The sequence below is a fragment of the Podarcis filfolensis genome, assembly GCF_964270895.1.
Source record: "Podarcis filfolensis genome assembly, chromosome: 10".
Classification (NCBI taxonomy): Eukaryota; Metazoa; Chordata; class Lepidosauria; order Squamata; family Lacertidae; genus Podarcis; species Podarcis filfolensis.
Window position 1 is genome coordinate 72,826,672 of NC_139612.1, and position 21,418 is coordinate 72,848,089.

A 21,418-nucleotide genomic window follows, 5' to 3' on the forward strand; every position below is an offset into this window, starting at 1 on the left:
AGGGAGGAGGAAGAGGAGGAGAGAGGAAGGAAGGAGGGAGGGAAGGAGGAGGGAGACGCCGCCGCCGCCGCCGCCGGGGACAGGCAGGTACCGGGGCAGGATGAGGCCCTTCTCCCTCCCCTCTCCTCCTCCTCCTCCTCTTCTTCCCCCCCCCCCCGGGCAGGATCCTCTCGCCCCCCAAGAGACCTCTCCCCCCTCGAAAGCACAAAGACCCCCCTCTCCCTCGCCCCCCCCGCCAGCCCCACTCACGGGGGGGGGGAGTTGGGGGCCCCCACCCCCCTGGCTTGGCTTCAGAGCGGAGGGGGAAACCCCTCTTCCTTCCATCCTTCCTTCCATTCCTTCTTCCTTTCCTTCCCCTTCCCTTCTTCCTTCGTTTCTTCTCTTTCCTTTCCCTTCCCTTCTTCTTTCCATCCTCCCTTCCATCCTTCCCTTCTCTTCCCACCCCACCCTTCCTCTTACACTCTCTCTCTCCTTCCTTCCTTCCTTCCTTCCTTCCTTCCTTCCTTCCTTCCATTCCTTCCCCTTCCCTTCTTCCTTCGTTTCTTCTCTTTCCTTTCCCTTCCCTTCTTCTTTCCATCCTTCCCTTCCCTTCTCTTCCCACCCCACTCTTCCTCCCTCTCTCTCTCTCTCTCTCTCTCTCTCTCTCACGCTCTCCCTCCTTCCTTCTTTCCATCCTCCCTCCCATCCTCCCATCTGCCCTTCCATCCTTCCCTTCCCACCCCACTCTTCCTCTTACACTCTCTCTCCTTCCTTCCTTCCTTTCTGTTTCTTCCTTTCTTCTTCTGGCGCCCTCCCACCAGATGCCAAGGGGATCAGTGAACCGCCCTGAGACCTGCAGGTACAGGGCAGTAGACAAATTCAAACGACAACAACAACAGCCTTCAGAAGCATTTAAAAGCAAATCTGTATTGGAAGTGTGTGTGTTTTTTTTTAAAAAAAAGTTTAATGTTTCATTATGCTTTTATATATGCTGGGTGACTCCTCTGCATCCCACAATATCTGGAGCAGAACTGCCCATCTCTGTGCACCATTGCTTTTTATATTACTTATTTATTCAGTTTATGTCCCATCTAATAATAATAGAATTTGTTGTTTTTGTTTTGCTTGCTTTACTTTGATGTACAGTGGTACCTCGGGTTACATACGCTTCAGGTTACATACGCTTCAGGTTACAGACTTCGCTAACCCAGAAATAGTGCTTCAGGTTAAGAACTTTGCTTCAGGATGAGAACAGAAATTGCACAGCGGCAGCAGGAGACCCCATTAGCTAAAGTGGTGCTTCAGGTTAAGAACAGTTTCAGGTTAAGTATGGACCTCCGGAACGAATTAAGTACTTAACCCGAGGTACCACTGTACTTTGTACAAAAGGTAGGAACTCAGTACATACAATTTTAAGAGAAGGGTGATATTTGTTGCAATGTAGACTCCCCCACCCACTATTGACCTGCTTGCCACCAACATTACAAAAAACATTACCATTATTATTATTATTATTATTATTATTATTATTATTATACTGCCCTATACCCACAGGTCTCAGGGTAGTCCACAGCATAAAATCACATAGGGATAATAAAGTGTTAAGCTCCTACAATTAATCTTTTTACAAATAATAAAGATTTACAACACTAAAAGCATTCTCCACCCGCTGTAGTCCCATCATTACTTAGAATAAAGTAGTCTTAAATGAGCCAGACATTTTGCATATACGGATGGCACTGAGTGACCTCCATGTGCCTCCGTATCTAATTCCCACACCTTCAAGGAACATGGGGTGCCCCCAATACGCCCCCTTCTTTTCATCCTTTCAACAGCTCCTTGTATATTAATTCAGGAATCTTTAAGCTAGCCTGGTAGAACATGGGCAGCCAGGGCAGAATTTTGAGCACCCGACACCTGAGACTTGTGCCCTCTTGCCGGCTCTTCAGTGCTCTCCAAATCTTGCCCTTCCTTTATTTATTTTCAATTTTTTGGTCTTTATTTCCCTCCAAGGAGCTCAAAGTGGCACACACGGCTCTCTCCAATCCCCACAACCCTTTAAGGGAGGCTGGAGAGGCAGTGACTGGCCCGAGGTCGCCCATTGAGCTTTTTCATCTCCGCCAAGCTAAGCAGTTGGCTCCTTACCTCTCTCGCCCTGACCTTGCCACTGTGATCCACGCGACGGTCACCTCCAGAGTGGATTATTGTAACTCGCTCTACGTGGGGCTGCCCTTGAGACTGACCCAGAAACTCCAGCGGGTGCAGAATGCCATGGCGCAGTGGCGTAGCGTGGGGGGTGCAGGGGGGGCGGGCCGCACCGGGCGCAACATCTGGGGTTAGGGCAAATCCATGGGTTAGGGGGCGCAAATCCACGGGTTAGGGGGCGCAAATCCACGGGTTAGGGGGCGCAAATTACTTGCCTTGCCCCGGGTGCTGACAACCCACGCTACGCCACTGCCATGGCGAGACTCCTTACGGGGTCCTCACTGCGGGATCACACTCACCAGTGCTATACCAGCTGCACTGGCTCCCGGTGGAGTACAGGGTCAGGTTTAAGGTGCTGGATTTGACCTTTAAAGCCCTATACGGCCTAGGACCCTCCTACCTATGGGACCGCCTCTCCTGGTATGTCCCACAGAGGACCTTACGGTCTTCAAACGAAAACATCTTGGAGGTCCCGAGGCACAGGGAGGTTAGGCTGGCCTCAACCAGAGCCAGGGCTTTTTCGGTCGTGGCCCCGATCTGGTGGAATGCTCTGTCCCAAGAGACTAGGGCCCTGCAGGACTTGACATCTTTCCGCAGGGCTTGCAAGACGGAGCTGTTCTGCCTGGCCTTTGGCCAAGGCACAGTCTGACCCCCTCCTTTGGTAATCCTCACAGAACTCTAGCCCAATGGTTGCCATTCATTTGATTTGAATTGATTTTAGAATGTTGTATTATTTTATTATTGTTAGCCGCCCTGAGCCCGGCTTCGGCTGGGGAGGGCGGGATATAAATAAACATTTATTATTATTATTATTATTAATTATTATTATTATTATGGCTGGCCGGGGATTTGACCCTGGTCTCCCAGGGCCTAGTCGGACACTCTCTAACCACTACACCCCACTGACCTGACTTTGTATTGCCAGGCCAATGCTTTGGGGACGGGCCACCACGAGACGGACAGACAGAGCACCCTCCAGCCCCAGCCAGGGCAGGGGGAACCTGTGAGCAGGATGAGGGCCGTTCTGCATGCTCCTCGGCGGGTGCTGCAACTCACCCTTGCCATCGTCAAGCCTGATGCCGTGGCTCACCCTCTCTTCCTCGAGGTAAGGACCAAAGAAGGTAAGAAGAGCCTGCGGGATCAGGCCAATGGCTTGTCCAGCTTCCTGTTCACACAGTGGCCAACCAAATGCCCCAAAGCGAAACCCACAAGCAGGACATGAACACAGCGTAAAGGTAAAGGACCCCTGGATGGTTAAGTCCAGTCAAAGGCAACTCTGGGGTTGTGGCGCTCATCTCGCTTTCAGGCCAAGGGAGCCGGTGTTCGTCCGTAGACGGCTTTCCGGGTCATGTGGCCAGCAGGACTAAACTGCTTCTTGAGCAACGGGACACCATGACGGAAGCCAGAGTGCATAGAAACGCCGTTTACCTTCCTGCCACAGTGGTACCTATTTATCTACTTGCACTTTTTGGTGTGCTTTCGAACTGCTAGGTTGGCAGGAGCAGGGACTGAGCAACAGGAGCTCACCTCGTTGTGGGGATTTGAACCGCTGACTTTCCAATCAAAGGGGGTCTACTTTGAAGGCCTATTAGCAGGGCCGTCTTAACCATAGGCGCCAGGAGTGTGGGGCACCCGGGCGCCGGGCTCTCAGGAGTGCCAGGCTGAGACTCCAGGGCCCGAGAGTTGGAGCTAAGTTAAGAAGAACAGCGTGTAGTAATAAATTATTATTATTATTATTATTATTATTCATTTCTATACAGTGGTACCTCGGGTTAAGTACTTAATTCGTTCCGGAGGTCCGTTCTTAACCTGAAACTGTTCTTAACCTGAAGCACCACTTTAGCTAATGGGGCCTCCCGCTGCCGCTGCACGATTTCTGTTCTCATCCTGAAGCAAAGTTCTTAACCCGAGGTACTATTTCTGGGTTAGCGGAGTCTGTAACCTGAAGCGTCTGTAACCCGAGATACCACTGTACTGCTATATGTTTTAAAGAAAAAAATCTCAAAGAGGTTTACATTAAAACATCAAATAAAAAATCCAGAATAAAACAAATTAAATGTCGATTTCCCCTCAAGGTTTTCCATAGCTGGGCTGTTGAAATCCCAGCTGCAGTTCACATCCATGTCAGAAGCTCTTCCGTGTTGTTGGTCCACATATTCAGCAGTGACAGTTGGGGGGGGGAGGCCTGAACAGGTGATTTAATTATTTTAGATGCTTTCTGCTCCAATATTTCACAGTCGCCACACCCCGAAGGAGAGACCTAGAGGGGCAATTTGCCCTTTGTGTCTTTCCCTTTGGGGCTGCCCCACTGTCTGGCATTAGAAATAGCAGTTCCAGAGCATAGCTGTAAACCGTCCCTTATTTGGCAGGAAAGTCCCTTATCCCAGCGCCGTGTCCCGCTGCTGTCCCTTATTGATGATGTCCCTTAAATTTCCCGGGTTTCAAAGGAAGCAGCTCCTCTCCCTCCCTCCCTGCTGGCCAGGGAGGAGGGAGGCTCCAACTGTGTTGCTTGGCTGCGTTGCTCACCCAATAAGGAGTCTAAGAACGACTGGGGGGTGGAGCTTGCATGCCTTGTGCCGATCAAATCGGCCGCGTTGCCTGGGGAGTCGCCTTTGCTCAGCGCTTCCCAGCTGAGAGGTTTGGTGGTTTTCCTTGCTGCATCCCCTTTGCCGGGTTGCTGCACTGTGGGAATCACCGCTTGAGGCTTCGTTTGGCTGCTGGCTGGGCTTTCTGCCTTTGGCTCGGAGGGGCTCAGAAGTTGAACATACCTGTGCTTGGAAAATCCCTTATTTTGGCTGCTGATCCCTTATTTTCGAGGCTGCTGGTCCCTTATTTTCAAATCTGTAAGTTGACAGTTATGTTCCAGAGAGCTTTGCCATGAGATACGCTCGAGGTTGTGGCCGGTAGACTCGAACCTGGCTCCCAAGACTGCAAAAAGTCTCCCCACTGCCCCTCCTGCCCTTCTCCTTGTCTCTAGCATTGGCTTCAGAGCGACTCGTCCTCTTCTCTTCCCAGGCTGTGCACCAGACCATCCTAGACAACCGGTTATTGATCGTCAGGAGCAAGGATGTGACGTGGAGCAGGCAGGAGAGCCAGAAATTCTATCAGGAACACTCAGGTCAGGACCACCCCCTCCCCCCCAAAAAATACCCCATTGCTAAGTCCAGGACGTAGGTGGGGTCAGCAGAGAATCCAGGAAGGGGCACTTAGATGGCTCTAATCCAGGGGAAACATGGAAGCTGTTTTCTTACTTAGAATCATAGAATCATAGAGTTGGAAGGGACCCCCAAAGGTCCTGTAGTCCAACCCTCTGTAATGCAGGAATGTCAGCTCAGACGCCCATGACAGATGCAAGTCATGGCAGTTACCCACTGGTCCATGCAGCTAGCGGGGCAAGTTAGGAGCCCACCGCAGGTACACAAAGAATTATTATTATTATTATTATTATTATTATTATTATTATTAGTGATATTTGCACTGCAGGGGGTTGGACTAGATGAACCTTTGGGTTCCTTCGACCTCAATGGTTTATTTTATTTTTAACAAAGCTTTTTAATAGTTTCCAATGACAAGAATCCAAAAGACACCTCAATATATCCATATCAAATCACAATACCAAGTCAAATATCAATTAATCAAATATGAGGTTTTATCATTTTGGTGCCCCCCCCCCCCGCATATTACAGGTTTAATAATTGATTGATTGATTGATTCTGCTTCCAAAGCCTTATTGAATCCAGTTGTGTTCCAGTCGTAATAGTAATCCGCTCAAAAGCTGCCGTGTTTATAACTTCTACCCGTATTAACACATTCAATAATCCACCTCTGTGGTTCTGTTATTATGATCAATCACCTGCCCCGCACCCTAAGGTCTCAGGGCAGGCTGCAACATTGAAACGCAATCTTGTGGGCTCTCCTATCTTTTAGGTTTTCAAGCAGAGGTTGGATGGCCATCTGTCATGGATGACGACCTTAAGGTCCATGAATAACCCTAGTTTAGAGGTCCCGGGCCCTAAGGAAGTCAGACTATCCTCCACCAGGGCCAGGGCCTTCTCAGTGATGGCTCCGACCTGGTGGAATGCTCTGTCCCATGAGACCAGGGCCCTGCAGGATTTAACCTCCTTCTGCCGGGCCTGCAAGACAGAGCTATTCTGCCTGGCTTTCAATTTGAACTTAGCCTGATCTTTTATTCCCCTTCCTTCCCTCCCTCTCCCTTTTTTATGAAGATTACCCGCTCTGGGATCCCACAGCTAATTCTCCCCTGGTCTCCTCGCTGGCTCAAATAGGACTAATTTAGCCAGCTAGCCTTGGTGATCATCTAATATTTATTGGCTGGATTTTCCTCCTAAATTGATTTTTGAATCCTGCAATTATTGTTATGCATGTTTTATACTGTATTTTATGCTTTTTTTTGTTGCATAAATTAAGTGTTTTAAATTTGTTGTTAGCCGCCCTGAGCCCGGTTTTCTGAACCGGGAAGGGCGGGGTATAAATAAATTATTATTATTATTATTATTATTTAGTTGAGATTCCTGCGTTGCAGCGGGTTGGACTAGATGACCCTCGGGGGTCCCATTCAACTCTACAATTCTGTGATTCTGTGGTCTTGAACATAGTTTAGAACAACTTATGAGCTCACATGGTCTTGCCTCCTGCCCATCACGCGCGATGTCCTTCATACAGGTTACGACAAGTGTCCTACATGGAATTAATGCATCCAAGTAGGAACTGTGTCTTGTCTGGGGTAGACGTGAAACTTTTCGTGTGGAGCCTAGGAAGCTGGCTTTTACTGAGCCCAAGGGCCGGATTTCGGTTTAGAATGTTGTATTATTTTATTGTTGTTAGCCGCCCTGAGCCCGGCTTCGGCTGGGGAGGGCGGGATATAAATGAAAATTTATTATTATTATTATTGATAAGGGCCTAAGCTACTGAAGGTAATGGGGCCCTTGATATGTCCAGCTGTCCTTTGTCAACAACAAATTGTCGCTGTTTCCTGTGCTGACTATATGCTATATGGTCATTTATGGAGCTAATAGGTATCTCAAGCCATTTGCACATGTTGTCATGCAACCCGTCCATGCAGAATGTAGGCACCCTATATATTCTCTGCTGCTCCAGAGAAGCGGACACGGAGCAATGGATCCAAACTACAAGAAAGAAGATTCCACCTAAACATTAGGAAGAACTTCCTGACAGTAAGAGCTGTTTGACAGTGGAATTTGCTGCCAAGGAGTGTGGTGGAGTCTCCTTCTTTGGAGGTCTTTAAGCAGAGGCTTGACAACCATATGTCAGGAGTGCTCTGATGGTGTTTCCTGCTTGGCAGGGGGTTGGACTCGATGGCCCTTGCGGTCTCTTCCAACTCTATGATTCTAGGATTCTAGGATTCTAGAAAGGAGCAAACCAGGGATATTTTAGGGAGCAGGCTAGCAGGCGGGGCCCATTACTTACATCTAGGAGCCTACACAACACAAAACACTCTTGTTGTATGTAGGTTTTATTTTTATTGGTTTTTCATTTTATATTTTGGAAATGTACATCCAGGTTTTTTTCCGTTCAATTTTTTGGGGGGCCCCAAGAGAGTGGGGCCCTAAGCTATAGCTTGTTTAGCGTATACATAAACCCGGCGCTGCTGAGTCAGACCATCCGAGCGTCTCATGCAAAGCTGCCAACCCTCACTGGCAGCATTTGCATGCCAGGGTTTTAGGTAGGAATAATAATAATAATAATAATAGTAAAAAAAAAAAATTATACCCTACCCATCTGGCTGGGTTTCCCCAGCCACTCTGGGCAACTCCCAACAAAATATTGAAAATAGAATCAAACGTTAAAAGCTCCCCTGAACAGGGCTGCCTTCAGATGTCTTCTGAATGTCTGGTAGTTGTTGTTCTCTTTGACATCTGGTGGGAGGGCGTTCCACAGGGCGGGTGCCACCACTGAGAAGGCCCTCTGCCTGGTTCCCTGTAACTTTGCTTCTCGCGGGGAGGGAACCACCAGAAGGCCCTCGGAGCTGGACCTCGGTGTCCGGGCTGGACGATGGAGTCTCTCACGACCTTACCCGGAGATTGAATTTGAGACCTTCTTCATTAAAGGCAGACGCTCTGAACTGGGGCCCTTCTCCAAGAGTCTGTGCTCAGGGCCCTGGTGTCGTTCAAGAGATGGCTTGGAAGTCACACGAGACAGGAAGGCTCTTGCAGTTTATACACAGCGCAGATGGAGAACCCCCAGTGGTCCTTCTGTTGTCTGGGACTACAGATCCCATCAGCCCTGGCTGGGACAGATGGGAGTTGGAGTCCAGCTCTGGTGTGCCACCCATGGTGTGCATAGGGAAAGGGCGGCAGTAACTCCCGGGAAGGGTGCTCTCAAGACCTCTCCCAGAAGCGTGCATTGGGCTCAGGGCTCTCGATCTCTTTTCAGGGCGTTTCTTCTACCAGAGGCTGGTGGAATTCATGGCCAGGTATGTCCGCAGCATATATATATATTTTTAAGTAATTGAGATTTTTCAAGGAAACAAAAATTGTGTAATAAAATACAAAACACATAAGACATAATGGAGGCTGGTGGGAGTTGTAGTTTAAAACATCTGGATGATACCAGGTTGGTGCCCTATTTTTATTATTATTATTATTATTATTATTATTATTATTATTATTATTATACTACTACTACTACTACTACTACTACTACTACTACTACAGTGGTGCCCCGCAAGACGAATGCCTCGCAAGACGGAAAACTCGCTAGACGAAAGGGTTTTCCGTTTTTTGAGCTGCTTCGCAAGACGAATTTCCCTATGGGCTTGCTTCGCAAGACGAAAACGTCTTGCAAGTTTGTTTCCTTTTTCTTAACACCGTTAATACAGTTGCGACTTGACTTCGAGGAGCAACCAATAGAACGCAGTGTACATAGTAGCCTTTTTTGAGGTTTTTAAAGACTTTGGTGATTTTTGAAGCTTTTCCAAAACTTCTTTTGCAGCCATTTGGTAAGTTAAGCTTTTAAAACTTTTTTGGGGGGGTTTGGATTTTGGGTTGGGGTGTTTGGAATTCAAGGACTTGGTGTTGGGGAGGGGTTTGCAAGAATCTGGAAGCTTGTGTTTTTTCCTGCATTTTTATGATTTTCTGTGACCATTGGGGCACTCTGCTGTTTTTTTAAAAAAATCTGGATTTGAATTTCTGTGTGCTGGGTGGGTGGGGGAACAGTTGGGGAGGGGTTTGCAAGAATCTGGAAGCTTGTGGTTTTTTCCTGCGTTTTTATGATTTTCTGTGACCATTGGGCCACTCTACTGTTTTTTAAAAAAATTTCTGGGTTTGAATTTTGAAATGCTCTTTACAGTATGTGTGACTTTAAAGAGCACTTAATAAACTCTTGTTGTACCAAATTTGGCTTTGTTTGGACTTTTTTTGACCATAGGAACGCATTAATTGATTTTCAATGCATTCCTATGGGATTTCGTGCTTCGCAAGACGAAAAATTCGCTAGACGAAAAAATTTGCAGAACGAATTAATTTCGTCTTGCGAGGCACCACTGTACTATTATTATTACTATTATTATTACTATTATTTCCATTTCTATACCACTTTATGTTTTAAAGAACAAATCTCTCTTTTTTTGAAATCATTTTTATTTGGTTTTTACAACGCAAAATTATATTTAAAAAATTCAATTACATATCCATATAAAGAGATTCCCCCGAGTCTCGGGATTTCTCCCCCTCCTTCCCTGGAGTCCCTTTTAAATCATTTAAAACTGCATCTTCTCCAAACTCTGTCACTATTATATCGTTCCATGTTTTCCATGGTAATTATTACACTACAAGTGAAATCAAAATCCTGCCAATGTTTCCATCTGCTTGCAGCGGTCTCTTTAAAAAGTTGTCAGTTCCCCCCATTCTTTTATAAAGCTTTTGTCCTCTCGGTTCCTGAGTTTTCCAGTCAGCTTTGCCATTTCAGCACAGTCCACCAGCTTGGTTTGCCGTTAACGAACAAATTTCAAAGTGGTTTGCAACATCTGGATAACTCAGTCGGGTAAAACATGGTCTGATAATCCCAAATTTGCAGGTTCGATTCCCATATGGGACAGCTGCATATTCCTGCATTGCTGGGGGGGGGGGGGTTGGGCTAGAAGTGGTGTCCAAACTTTTTTCAAAGAGGGCCAGATTTGATGAAGTGAAGGGCTGTGAGGGCCGACCAAAGGGCAACCAAAGTGGTTAGCCTTTTTTTAGGATTGAAGTTGTTGAGGTTTTTTTAGGATTTTACTCCAGGAAATAAACTGCCACAGGGGCCAGATTAAACTGACTGGGCTGGATTAGGCCCCCAAAACAGGCTTTGGACATGCCTGGGTCCCTTCTAACTCTGCAATTCTATCTATGGAATCATCAAACAAAACAACCCAGACTAAAACTAACTTCCTTCCTTCCTTCCTTTCTTCCTTTCTTCCGCGCATTAAAATGCTTAGCAAATATACAGCTTGAGCATAGGCAGAGAGAAATTAAACCATGGGTAAGCAACCTAACGTCCGTGGGCCAGATCCGGCCCAATTGCCTTCTCAATCTGGCCCACGGACGGTACAGGAATCAGCGTGTTTTTACATGAGTAGAATGTGTCCTTTTATTTAAAACGCATCTCTGGGTTATTTGTGGGGTATAGGAATTCATTCATTTTCCCCCCTTCAAAATATAGTCCGGCCCCCCACAAGGTCTGAGGGACAGTGGACCGGCCCCCTGCTGAAAAAGGTTGCTGACCCCTGAATTAGGCACTCCATCAGTACACTGCTCCCGTGTTGAATCTCCAGAGACACAGCATTCATCCTTTTTTTATAACTTTATTGCAAAACAATTTACATATAACAATACAGACAAACAAAGACAGTACCTCAATGACAACTAAACATTAACTAACAACACATCGTCCAACATCACACAGACTTTTGACTTCCGACAGATTCACCTCATTGTGCTTTCTACATATTCTTCACCTTTTCGCCTTTCCTGTTACATCTGTTACATGCAGACGAAAACTATTTTCAAGCTCCGAGGAAAATATTTCCGAGCCTTCTCTTAAGTGACGTTTTGCTTTCCCCAGTCGACAGCCTGCCATCCAGAGATCTCCACTTGGTTGCAATTGGACCTGTGCCAGTCGCAAAATGCAACTGGCGCCTGGCCAGTTTTGAACACTGGGAGGGAGATATCCTGGGCCAAGGCCACCTAGGGCTTTTAAGGTTTATCGCCTGCGCTTTTGACTTGTGCATGGAAGCCAGTTGGCCACCAGTCCGGCTGCTTGCAAGATCCGTGTGACGCGACCCCCCTGACCTTCCTTGCGCCTTCTCTCTCCTCCTCCTTCTTTCCAGCGGCCCCATGAGGACGTACATCCTTGCCCACGAAGAAGCCATCTCGCTCTGGAGGTCTCTGATGGGTCCCACCAGGGTTTTCCGTGCCCAGCACACAGACCCAAAGTCCATCCGTGGGTCGTTCGGCCTCACAGACACTCGGAACACTGTCCACGGCTCAGGTGAGTCCGGGAGGGGTGGGAAATGGGGAGCAGGAGAACTTTGGACAAGCTCTCCAAGCAACTTGTAAAAGATTCCTTTGCAAAGGAGCCCCAAAGTCTGGGCCCAGCAAAAGAGGGCTAAGGAATCGTCGTAGCCAAGGGAGCGGGATTGTACCAAGGGATCCTTTGGAATCCACCATAAGATTCCTTTGTTGCAGGGGGTAGGACTCTCCTGGTCTGCCCTGCAGAGGACCTTAAGGTCCATGAAAACCATAGTTTAGAGGTCCCAGGCCCTAAGGAAGTCAGATTATCCTCCACCAGGGCCAGGACCTTCTCAGTGATGGCTCCGACCTGGTGGAATGCTCTGTCCCAGGAGACCAGGGCCCTGCAGGATTTGATCTCCTTCCGCAGACAGAGCTATTCCGCCTGGCTTTCAACTTGAACTTAGCCTGATCTTTTATTTCCCTTCCTTCCCTCCCCCTCCCCTTTTTATGAAGATTACCCGCTCTGGGATCCCACAGCTAATTCTCCCCTGGTCTCCTCGCTGGCCCAAGTAGGACCAATTCAGCCAGCTAGTGATTTCTAACACCTTGAAATCGAAGTGGGATTTTTACCGGCTGCCGGTGCAGCCAGCTGATTTCGAATTCCGCTCCAAAGATCAGCCTGGCCCCGCACTCGCTCACATTTCCCCCCTCCCTTGCAGATTCGGCAGCATCAGCCAGCAGGGAAATCGCCTTCTTCTTCCCAGATTTCAACGAAGAGTGGTGGTACCAGCAGGAAGAGCCTCAGCTGCGAGAGAGGGAGGTTGGCCGTGACACCAAGGCGATCCCTCACCACGTGCCCAGAGATGGCTGGGCAGAGGCGGACTGAAGGACGCTTTGCACGGGAGACACTGCCAGAACGGGTGCAGGGATACTGCTATGGAGACGGGGGTCTCCTCCTCTCTTCCCCAAAATGAGCGCCAGCACTAAACATGTCGCAGCTTACTCAGGGATGGCTGCTGAGGTGTGTACGTCTCCCCCCTGGATAAGAGCAGACATCTGCCAGGCTGTGCCAGACAGCCAATTTATCGCTTGCCCAGGCTGGGTTCAAGGATGCCCATTATATGGGGGTCTAAATTTCTTATTGACTTTGTTGTTGTTGAGTCATGTCCGTCTCTTCGTGACCCCCTGAACCAGAGCACACCAGGCACTCCTGTCTTCCACTGCCTCCCGCAATTTGGTCAGACTCATGTTAGTAGTTTTGAGAACACTATCCAACCATCTCATCCTCTGTCATCCCCTTCTCCTTGTGCCCTCAATCTTTCCCAACATCAGGATCTTTTCCAGGGAGTCTTCTCTTCTCATGATGTGGCCAAAGTCTTGGAGCCTCAGCTTCAGGATCTGTCCTTCGAGTGAGCACTCAGGGCTGATTTCCTTAAGAATGGATAGGTTTGATCTTCTTGCAGTCCATGGGACTCTCCAGAGTCTCCTCCAGCACCATAATTCAAAAGCATCAATTCTTCGGCGACCAGCCTTCTTTATGGTCCAGCTCTCACTTCCATACATCACTACTGGGAAAACCAGAGCTTTAACTATACGGACCTTTGTCGTCAAGGTGACGTCTCTGCTTATTGACTTAAGCATGCCTTTTCTCTTGGTTGCAGCTGCCATTTCCACAGCTCTGTGCCAAACTATGTACCCATGCCCGCTTGCTGTCTTCACTGTGACCCACAAATTCCAGTAATGTTTACTGGGCAGGGGGATGAGTGGGGTGCGTCGTCAGGGTTTCATTGCCAAAGGGTGAGGTGCCTTGATTCAAAGTCGTCCGAAAAACACGATTCCTAATAGCGATAAACTCACCTTTTGATCCGAAACGTGTGTCGGCTTCCTGTGGTTTCTTGGTCAAGATAAATACAGATCCTCTGCACATGCCCAGACACACTCTTTCCTTTATGTTTTCCGTGGTGGAGAACCAAAACTGGAAACAAACTCGGGAGCTGAATCGCAGGCAGTCTTGCTGCCATCGGGGGTGAGGCTGGGGCACTGCTATTCCACGATGCTTAGAAAGTCCTGCTGGCAACCAAGTTAAGTGGAAGCGGCTTAGACACAAATGAAGAGATAAAAGTATAAGAAGATCCTGTTGGGTCGGTATCCCTGAAGGAGCTTTTCCACCCCCGTCATTCTGCCCGGACACTGAGGTCCAGCTCCGAGGGCCTTCTGCTGGTTCCCTCCCTGCAAGAAGTGAGGGTATAGGGAACCAGGCAGAGGGCCTTCTCGGTAGTGGCACCCGCCCTGTGGAACGCCCTCCCATCAGATGTCAAGGAAATAAAACTATCTGACCTTTTTTTTCCGATATAATTTTTTTATTGGTTTTTTAACGTATCATTTTCCACAGTAATTAAACATACTTTTACATCTTATGCAATTTTTGACTTCCATCAATCTCGTCTGAAAAATTTCCAATCTAATCTCTTACTTTCCCTATTACATTTAAGTCTCATAGCTGATAACTATATTCTTTTTCTACTTTGTAACCTTTCATATATTTCTCCTTACAAAACTTATTGTAGTCCTACTAGCGTAATTAAAACTACCTGACTTTTAGAAGACATCTGAAGGCAACTCTGTTTAGGGAAGTTTTTAATGTTTGATCTTTTATTGCCATCATCATTATTATTATTATTATTATTATTATTATTATTATTATTATTATTATTATTACTGTATTAATATTCTATTGGGGGCTGCCCAGAGTGGGTGGGAAAACCCAGCCAGATGGACAGAGTATAAAGAATAAAGTATTATTAGTAGTATTATTATTACCTATCTAGGGCAGCATTCTGTTCTTGCAGGGGCTTAACAGAAGCCTGTCGGAAGCCTGCAACAGGATCTGACCACAAGAGCCCTCTCCCCTCCTGTGGTTTCCAGCATAACTCTCCAACTGTGGCTAGTAACTGCTGATAAAACTTTTCCTCTGTGAGGTTGTCTCATCCTCTTTCAAAGCGGACCAAGTTGGTGGCCTCTGCTATGTCTTGTGAAACATTAAAAACTTCCCTGAACAGGGCTGCCTTCAGATATCTTCTGAATGTCAGGTAGTTGTTTATCTCTTTGACATCTGATGGGAGGGCGTTCCACAGGGCGGGCGCCACCACCGAGAAGGCCCTCTGCCTGGTTCCCTGTAACCTCACATCTCGCAATGAGGGAACTGCCAGAAGGCCCTCGGAGCTGGACCTCCGTGTCCGGGCTGGACGATGGGGGTGGAGATGCTCCTTCAGATATACTGGACCGAGGCCGTTTAGGGCTTTAAAGGTCAGCACCAACACTTTGAATTGTGCTCGGAAACGTACTGGGAGCCAGTGCAGATCTCTCAGGACCGGTGTTATGTGGTCTCAGCGGCCGCTCCCAGTCACCAGTCTAGCTGCTTCATTCTGGATTAATTGCAGTTTCCGGGTCACCTTCAAAGGTAGCCCCATGTAGAGCGCATTGGAGGAGTCCAAGCGGGAGATAACTAGAGCATGCACCACTCTGGAGAGACAGTCCGTGGGCAGGAAGGGTCTCATCCTGCGTACCAGATGGAGCTGGTAAACAGCTGCCCTGGACACAGATTTGACCTGTGCCTCCATGGACAGCTGTGAGTCCAAAATGACTCCCAGGCTGCGCACCTGGTCCTTCAGGGGCACAGTTACCTCATTCAGGACCAGGGAGTCCTCCACACCAGCCCACACCCTGTTTCCCCAAAACAGTACTTCTGTCTTGTCAGGATTCAACCTCAATCCATTAGCCGCCATCCATCCATGAAAGGTACTGACATGTAAGGTGGGCTCAGAAAGATTTGGAATTAAATGTCTTCCTGATTTTAACTGCTTGGGGCTGCAGAAACCATGGTTTTCAAACACTTGGCTATTATGGTTCTGCAATACAACCATTCTGCATGGCCCGAGGCTGCTGAGAAAGGCAGCCTGGATGAATTAGAATGGCATCTGCCAGAAGCTGATGGAGATTTCGGGGGCATATCAGAAATCTGGAAGTTCCAGGGTGAAAAATAATAAAAAGCAAATGACATTTCATCACTTGAAACAAGGGTGCACAACTCAATTATGTCAGCATTGATTTGGGTCACAAGGGGGTTTAATAATGAACGCGTTCTACAGTCTCCTGAACGCCCTGCTGTGATTTCTGCTCCTTGGGGAGCAAACTGAAAGACTGGCGGGAGTAATAATGTAACTTCACACAGCTGCAAGATGAAAATGATGAAATTAATTGCATCTCTCATCAAAGGGTGCTTCTGACAAGGGCGCAACTGAACAGAGGCGCAGCAGTGCAGCCTGTCTCTGGCGAGCAAACTTTTAATGGCTCCCTTGGCCTCTTGTTTGATTGTTATGGAAAAATATCCTGGCTAACAAACCCCCGACGGCGATGCCACCTCCTCCCCATAAGCGCACCCCAGTGATCTGCCCCATAGAGACACCTCCCGGCTTTTGGGTGCAGGTCCCGAGGGGAGAGATTCAGCGATGGGAAATTCCATGCTGAAACCAAAGCTATTAAACTGCTATTTAGAATAACCAGTTAATGACACCGGGGAAGAACTTTTAGAACTAAGATGTTCAGCAAACTCTTCTGGTTGATTTGCAGATGTTGAACTGGTTGCATGAATTGTTCGATGCAATACTACCTGGACTATTTGGAGTCGGGGGCGTCAAGAAAGCTTCTCACGTGGTGGGGTTTGCTGCTTCGTTTGACAATGTCCTGACTCAGTCCTTGAGTACAAGAAAGTCCTTTATCATAGAATCGCAGAGTTGGAAGGGAACCCGAGAGTCATCTAGTCCAGCCCCCTTAAATGCAGGAATCTCAGCCATGACAAATGACCACTCAACCTTTGCTTAAACACAGCACCCAGTTAAAGTATGGCACTTTTTGAAGGCCTAGATGGCTTTCAAAGGGGATTAGACTAATTCATGGATGAGAGAGCTATCAATGGCTACTATAATAATAATAATAATAATAATAAATAATAAATTTTTATTTATACCCCACCCTTCCCGGTTCAGAAAACCGGGCCCAGGGCGGCTAACAGCAGATTTAAAACACTTAATTGATGCAACAAAAAACAGCATAAAATACAGTATAAAAGATGAATAACAATAAATTCAGAATTCAAAAATCAATTTAGGGGGGAAATCCAGCCAATAAACATTAGATGATCACCAGGTCTAGCTGGCTAAATTAGTCCTCTTTGGGCCAGCAAGGAGACCAGGGGAGAATTAGCTGTGGATTAGAACTGGTAATCTTCATAAAAAGGGGAGGGGGAGGGAAGGAAGGGAAATAAAAGATCAGGCTAAGTTCAAGTTGAAAGCCAGGCAGAATAGCTCTGTCTGCAGAAGGAGATTAAATCCTGCAGGGCCCTGGTCTCATGGGACAGCGCATTCCACCAGGTCGGAGCCATCACTGAGAAGGCCCTGGCCCTGGTGGAGGATAGTCTGACTTCCTTAGGGCCCAGGACCTCTAAACTATGGTTGTTCATGGACCTTAAGGTCCTCTGTGGGGCAGACCAGGAGAAGCGGTCCCATAAATACGAGGGCCTTATGCCACAAAGGGCTAGCCTGCAATCCTCCTAGCTCAGTTGGTAGAGCACGAGACTTTTAATCTCAGGGTCATGGGTTTGAGCAAACCCACATTGAACAAAAGATTCCTGCATTGCCGGGGGTTGGACTAGATGACCCTCGTGGCCCCTTCCAACACTATCATTCTATGAGTCTTACCAGTTTCTGGAAGCTGCAGGGTGGGAGGGTGCTGTTGTGGTCAAATCCTGCTCCTTTGGGGCACCGTGTTGGTGACTGAGAGCAAGATGCTGAACTAGATGGGCCACTGGCCTGATCCGGATTGTGGAAGTCAAAGGACGTTGCCTCTAGCAAAGCAAAACCACATTTATGTTATTTATTTTTAATGAAAATGTTAATTTCTGGTGCAGAATCAGCTTCAGGGGGAATGCAACATTCTTTCTCTATTAGGCATTGGAGGTTCACATCACCAGAAATCTTGTGCCTGAAAGACACACCTATGTATTTATAAGCATTGATTGATTGATTGATTGATTGATCAATCAATTTCACAATATTTATATTTATATATTTATATGGAAGCTCAAAGCAGTTTACAAGAAGGACTAAAGCAGCAAAATCCCTGATTATGAAATTAAATATTTGTTGTTGTTGTTGTTTAGTCGTTTAGTCGTGTCCGACTCTTTGTGACCCCCTGGACCAGAGCACGCTAGGCACTCCTGTCTTCCACTGCCTCCTGCAGTTTGGTCAGACTCATGTTTGTAGCTTCAAGAACGCTGTCCAACCATCTCGTCCTCTGTCGTCCCCTTCTCCTTGTCGACCCCTTGTCGACCCCTTCCCAACATCAGGGTCTTTTCCAGGGAGTCTTCTCTTCTCATGAGGTGGCCAAAGTATTGGAGCCTCAGCTTCAGGATCTGTCCTTCCAGTGAGCACTCAGGGCTGATTTCCTTCAGAATGGAGAGGTTGGATCTTCTTGCAGTCCATGGGACTCTCAAGAGTCTCCTCCAGCACCAGAATTCAAAAGCATGAATTCTTCGGCGATGAGCCTTCTTGATGTTCCAGCTCTCACTTCCATACATCACTACTGGGAAAACCAGAGCTTTTACTATGTGGACCTTTGTTGGCAAGGTGATGTCTCTGCTTTTTAAGATGCTGCCTAGATTTGTTTAAATATACAAATTATTAAATATTTCTTACTGGGCTGTTACGTTAACTTGGTTTTCAAAAAGTCTTGATTTTCTTTATTTTTAAAGTGCACCCACAGGCCTTAATTCTAAGGAGCAAAAGAGTTAATTCAATAAAACATACCTGATATGCTCTTCCATATTTTAGGGCCAAGTGAGTTCCACAACTTCCCTCTTCCCCCAGCATAGGAAAAGACCACACATTTGGTATGTTTAAAAAATGATTTACTTACTAACTCTTAAAAGGTCAGGTTCCTGTGCTTTTACATACATCAGCCAGAAAAGTCACACAGGCAGTAAAAAAATGGTTTTTCTACAAAATGATGGCAGTTCCTAAATGATGGGCATAGGAACTCAAGAGTGGTTGGAGAGAGAGATGTAAACTGGAGGAACCAGCTCAGACCTCCTCACACATTGAGCTTCTCACATACACTGAAGGAGAACAACAACTTGATTACCTAGTTCCTCCACAGATGAGGGGAAGTGGACAGAGCTAAGCCTGGCAGGACAGCTTACTCTATGGTATTAACCCCTTCATGCACTAATTAGACTTAAGCATGTTGGTTATATGAGGCTGGTTGTCATACAAGTTGGAGGCTGTACTACTTCTGAACACCAGTTTCTGGAAACCAGAGGAGAAGACAGTGCTCATGTACTCATGTTCTGCTCCCTGATTTTCCAGAAGAGGCATCTGGCTGGCCATTGTGAGAATAGAATGCTGGACTAGATGGGCCATTGGCCTGATCCAGTTGGCTCTTCCTATGTTCCTATTTGCTTTAATTTATTTTGAACTGTTCTTAATGCTGTATTTTATATTGCTGAAGCCCTCACTGGGGCCTTCTGGAGAAGGCTGGGTAATAAATCTGTTGAGGAGGCTAAGGGTGATGACATCTTCTGGAGAACTTCGTCTACTTTGTGATGGGTCCCGCTGACATCAATTCCACTGGGCTGTGTGCGTTTCCCCAGATTTCTCACCTCCGCTGGCAACGGGAGCATGTTTCCCCTGGGCCACACAAAGCATGAAATATCTGCTCCAGCTCTTAGCAGCTTCACAGCTCAGGGAGCACAGGACCCGATTCCTGACCTTGCGCAGGTAAGACGAGGGCAGCGATAGGGGGCTGCTGAGGTGAACTTCTGTCCAGGAGTCTTAGGGAAAGCTGGGATGCTGTTCTCACCTCTTAAGTGTCATTTGCAATGGGGAAGTCTTTGTGCGCACACAACTGAAGGATCTAAGCCAGGGCCGGATTTAGGTTTGATGAGACCCTAAGCTACTGAAGGTACTGGGGCCCTTGATATCTCCAGCTATCCTTTGTCAACAACAAATGGTCACAGTTTTTTGTGTTGAATGTATGCTATATGGTAATTGATGGACCTAATAGGTATCTAAAGCCATTTGCACATGTAGCCATGCAACAAGTCCATGCAGAATGTTGTTGTTGTTTAGTTGTTTTGTCCTGTCCGACTCTTTGTGACCCCATGGACCAGAGCACGCCAGTCACTCCTGTCTTCCACTGCCTCCCACAGTTTGGTCAAACTCATGCTGGTCGTTTCGAGAACACTGTCCAACCATCTCGTCCTCTGTCGTCCCCTTCTCCTTGCACCCTCCATCTTTCCCAACATCAGGGTCTTTTCCAGGGAGGAAAAGGGGGGCCAAAGTCTTGGAGTCTCAGCTTCAGGATCTGTCCTTCCAGTGAGCACTCAGGGCTGATTTCCTTCAGAATGGAGAGGTTTGATCTTCTTGCAGTCCATGCAGAATGTAGGCACCCTATATATATAGAAATGAGCAAATGTGTGGTATTTTAGGGAGCAGGCTAGCAGGGAAGGCCCATGACTTACATCATAGGAGCCTACACAACACAAAACACTGTTGCTGTATCTAGGTTTTATTTTATTTGCTTTTATATTTTGGAAATGTACATCCAGGTTTTTTTTCCCTTTAAATTTTTTTAAGAGAGGGGGCCCCTAAGCTATAGCTTGTTTAGCTTATACGTAAATCTGGCACTGATCCAAGCGGATCCTTGGATGGCTTTCAAAGAGGATTAGGCAAATTCAGGGAGGAGAGGGTTCCTAAGGATTGCTAGCCAGGATGCCTAAGCGCTGCCTCCACAGTTGCAGGCAGCAGTGCTTCTGAACACCAGTTGCTGGAAACCACAAGAGGGGAGAGACTGCTTTTGTGTTCAAATCCTGCTTGCTGGTTTCCCACAGGCATCTAGCTGGCCCCTGTGAGAAGAGGAGGCTGGGCTCCATAGGCCATTGGCCTGATCCAGCCGTCCCTTCTGATGGGAGTTATAGTCCAGCAACACCCGGAGAGCACATCTTTGATCAAGGGTTTTCTACAGACAAGCTGTTTATTGTGTGTTCATCCTACTTTGGCTGCCGAAAAGCATATGCAGAGGTCAGATTATATGCTGGTCTTTATGGAGCGTTTGTTCTGGTTTGCTTTAGCAGGGCGTTGGCATGGCAATGCTCATTCGCCCTGACTTCCCTGCTGAGTGTTTATGCATCTTCCTGTTAGACACTCATTCCCCTCCTTTCCCCCCCTCTGTACTGCCCTATCGGTTTCCAAACCTCAGCTTCTTCTTTAAAGATAAGATAAACTTTATTCGCATTAGCCAACGGCCATGGCAACATAAGGGACACGGGTGGCACTGTGGGTTAAACCACAGAGCCTAGGACTTGCTGATCAGAAGGTCGGCGGTTCGAATCCCCGCGACGGGGTGACCTCTCGTTGCTCGGTCCCTGCTCCTGCCAACCTAGCAGTTCAAAAGCATGTCAAGTGCAAGTAGATAAATAAGTACCACTCTGGCGGGAAGGTAAACGGCATTTCCATGCGCTGCTCTGGTTTGCCAGAAGTGGCTTAGTCATGCTGGCCACATGACCTGGAAGCTGTACTCCGGCTCCCTCGGCCAGTAAAGCAAGATGAGCGCTGCAACCCCTGAGTCGGCCATGACTGGACCTAATGGTCAGGCGTCCCTTTACCTTTACCTTTATGGCAACATAAACAAGCAATATATACAAATAAAAAGAC

At 47.3% G+C, this 21,418-nt stretch overlaps 1 protein-coding gene across 6 annotated transcripts in view; it reads left to right on the plus strand.

The window, feature by feature from the left end:
• Positions 1 to 9: 9 nt before the first annotated feature.
• NME6 (NME/NM23 nucleoside diphosphate kinase 6) overlaps positions 10 to 21,418 on the plus strand; it is a 101,527-nt gene continuing 80,118 nt past the window's right edge. For 3 of the 6 annotated variants that reach the window (XR_014538780.1, XR_014538781.1, XR_014538782.1), the window contains exons 1-6: positions 10 to 87; positions 3,110 to 3,289; positions 5,200 to 5,302; positions 8,599 to 8,638; positions 11,528 to 11,688; positions 12,371 to 12,820. Coding sequence is in view for 1 of the 6 variants with exons in the window: in XM_083573204.1 (XP_083429330.1) it covers positions 3,197 to 3,289; positions 5,200 to 5,302; positions 8,599 to 8,638; positions 11,528 to 11,688; positions 12,371 to 12,537 (564 nt within the window). In the remaining 5 variants the exon portion in view is untranslated. The other 3 variants (XM_083573204.1, XR_014538783.1, XR_014538784.1) reach the window with 3 other exon arrangements.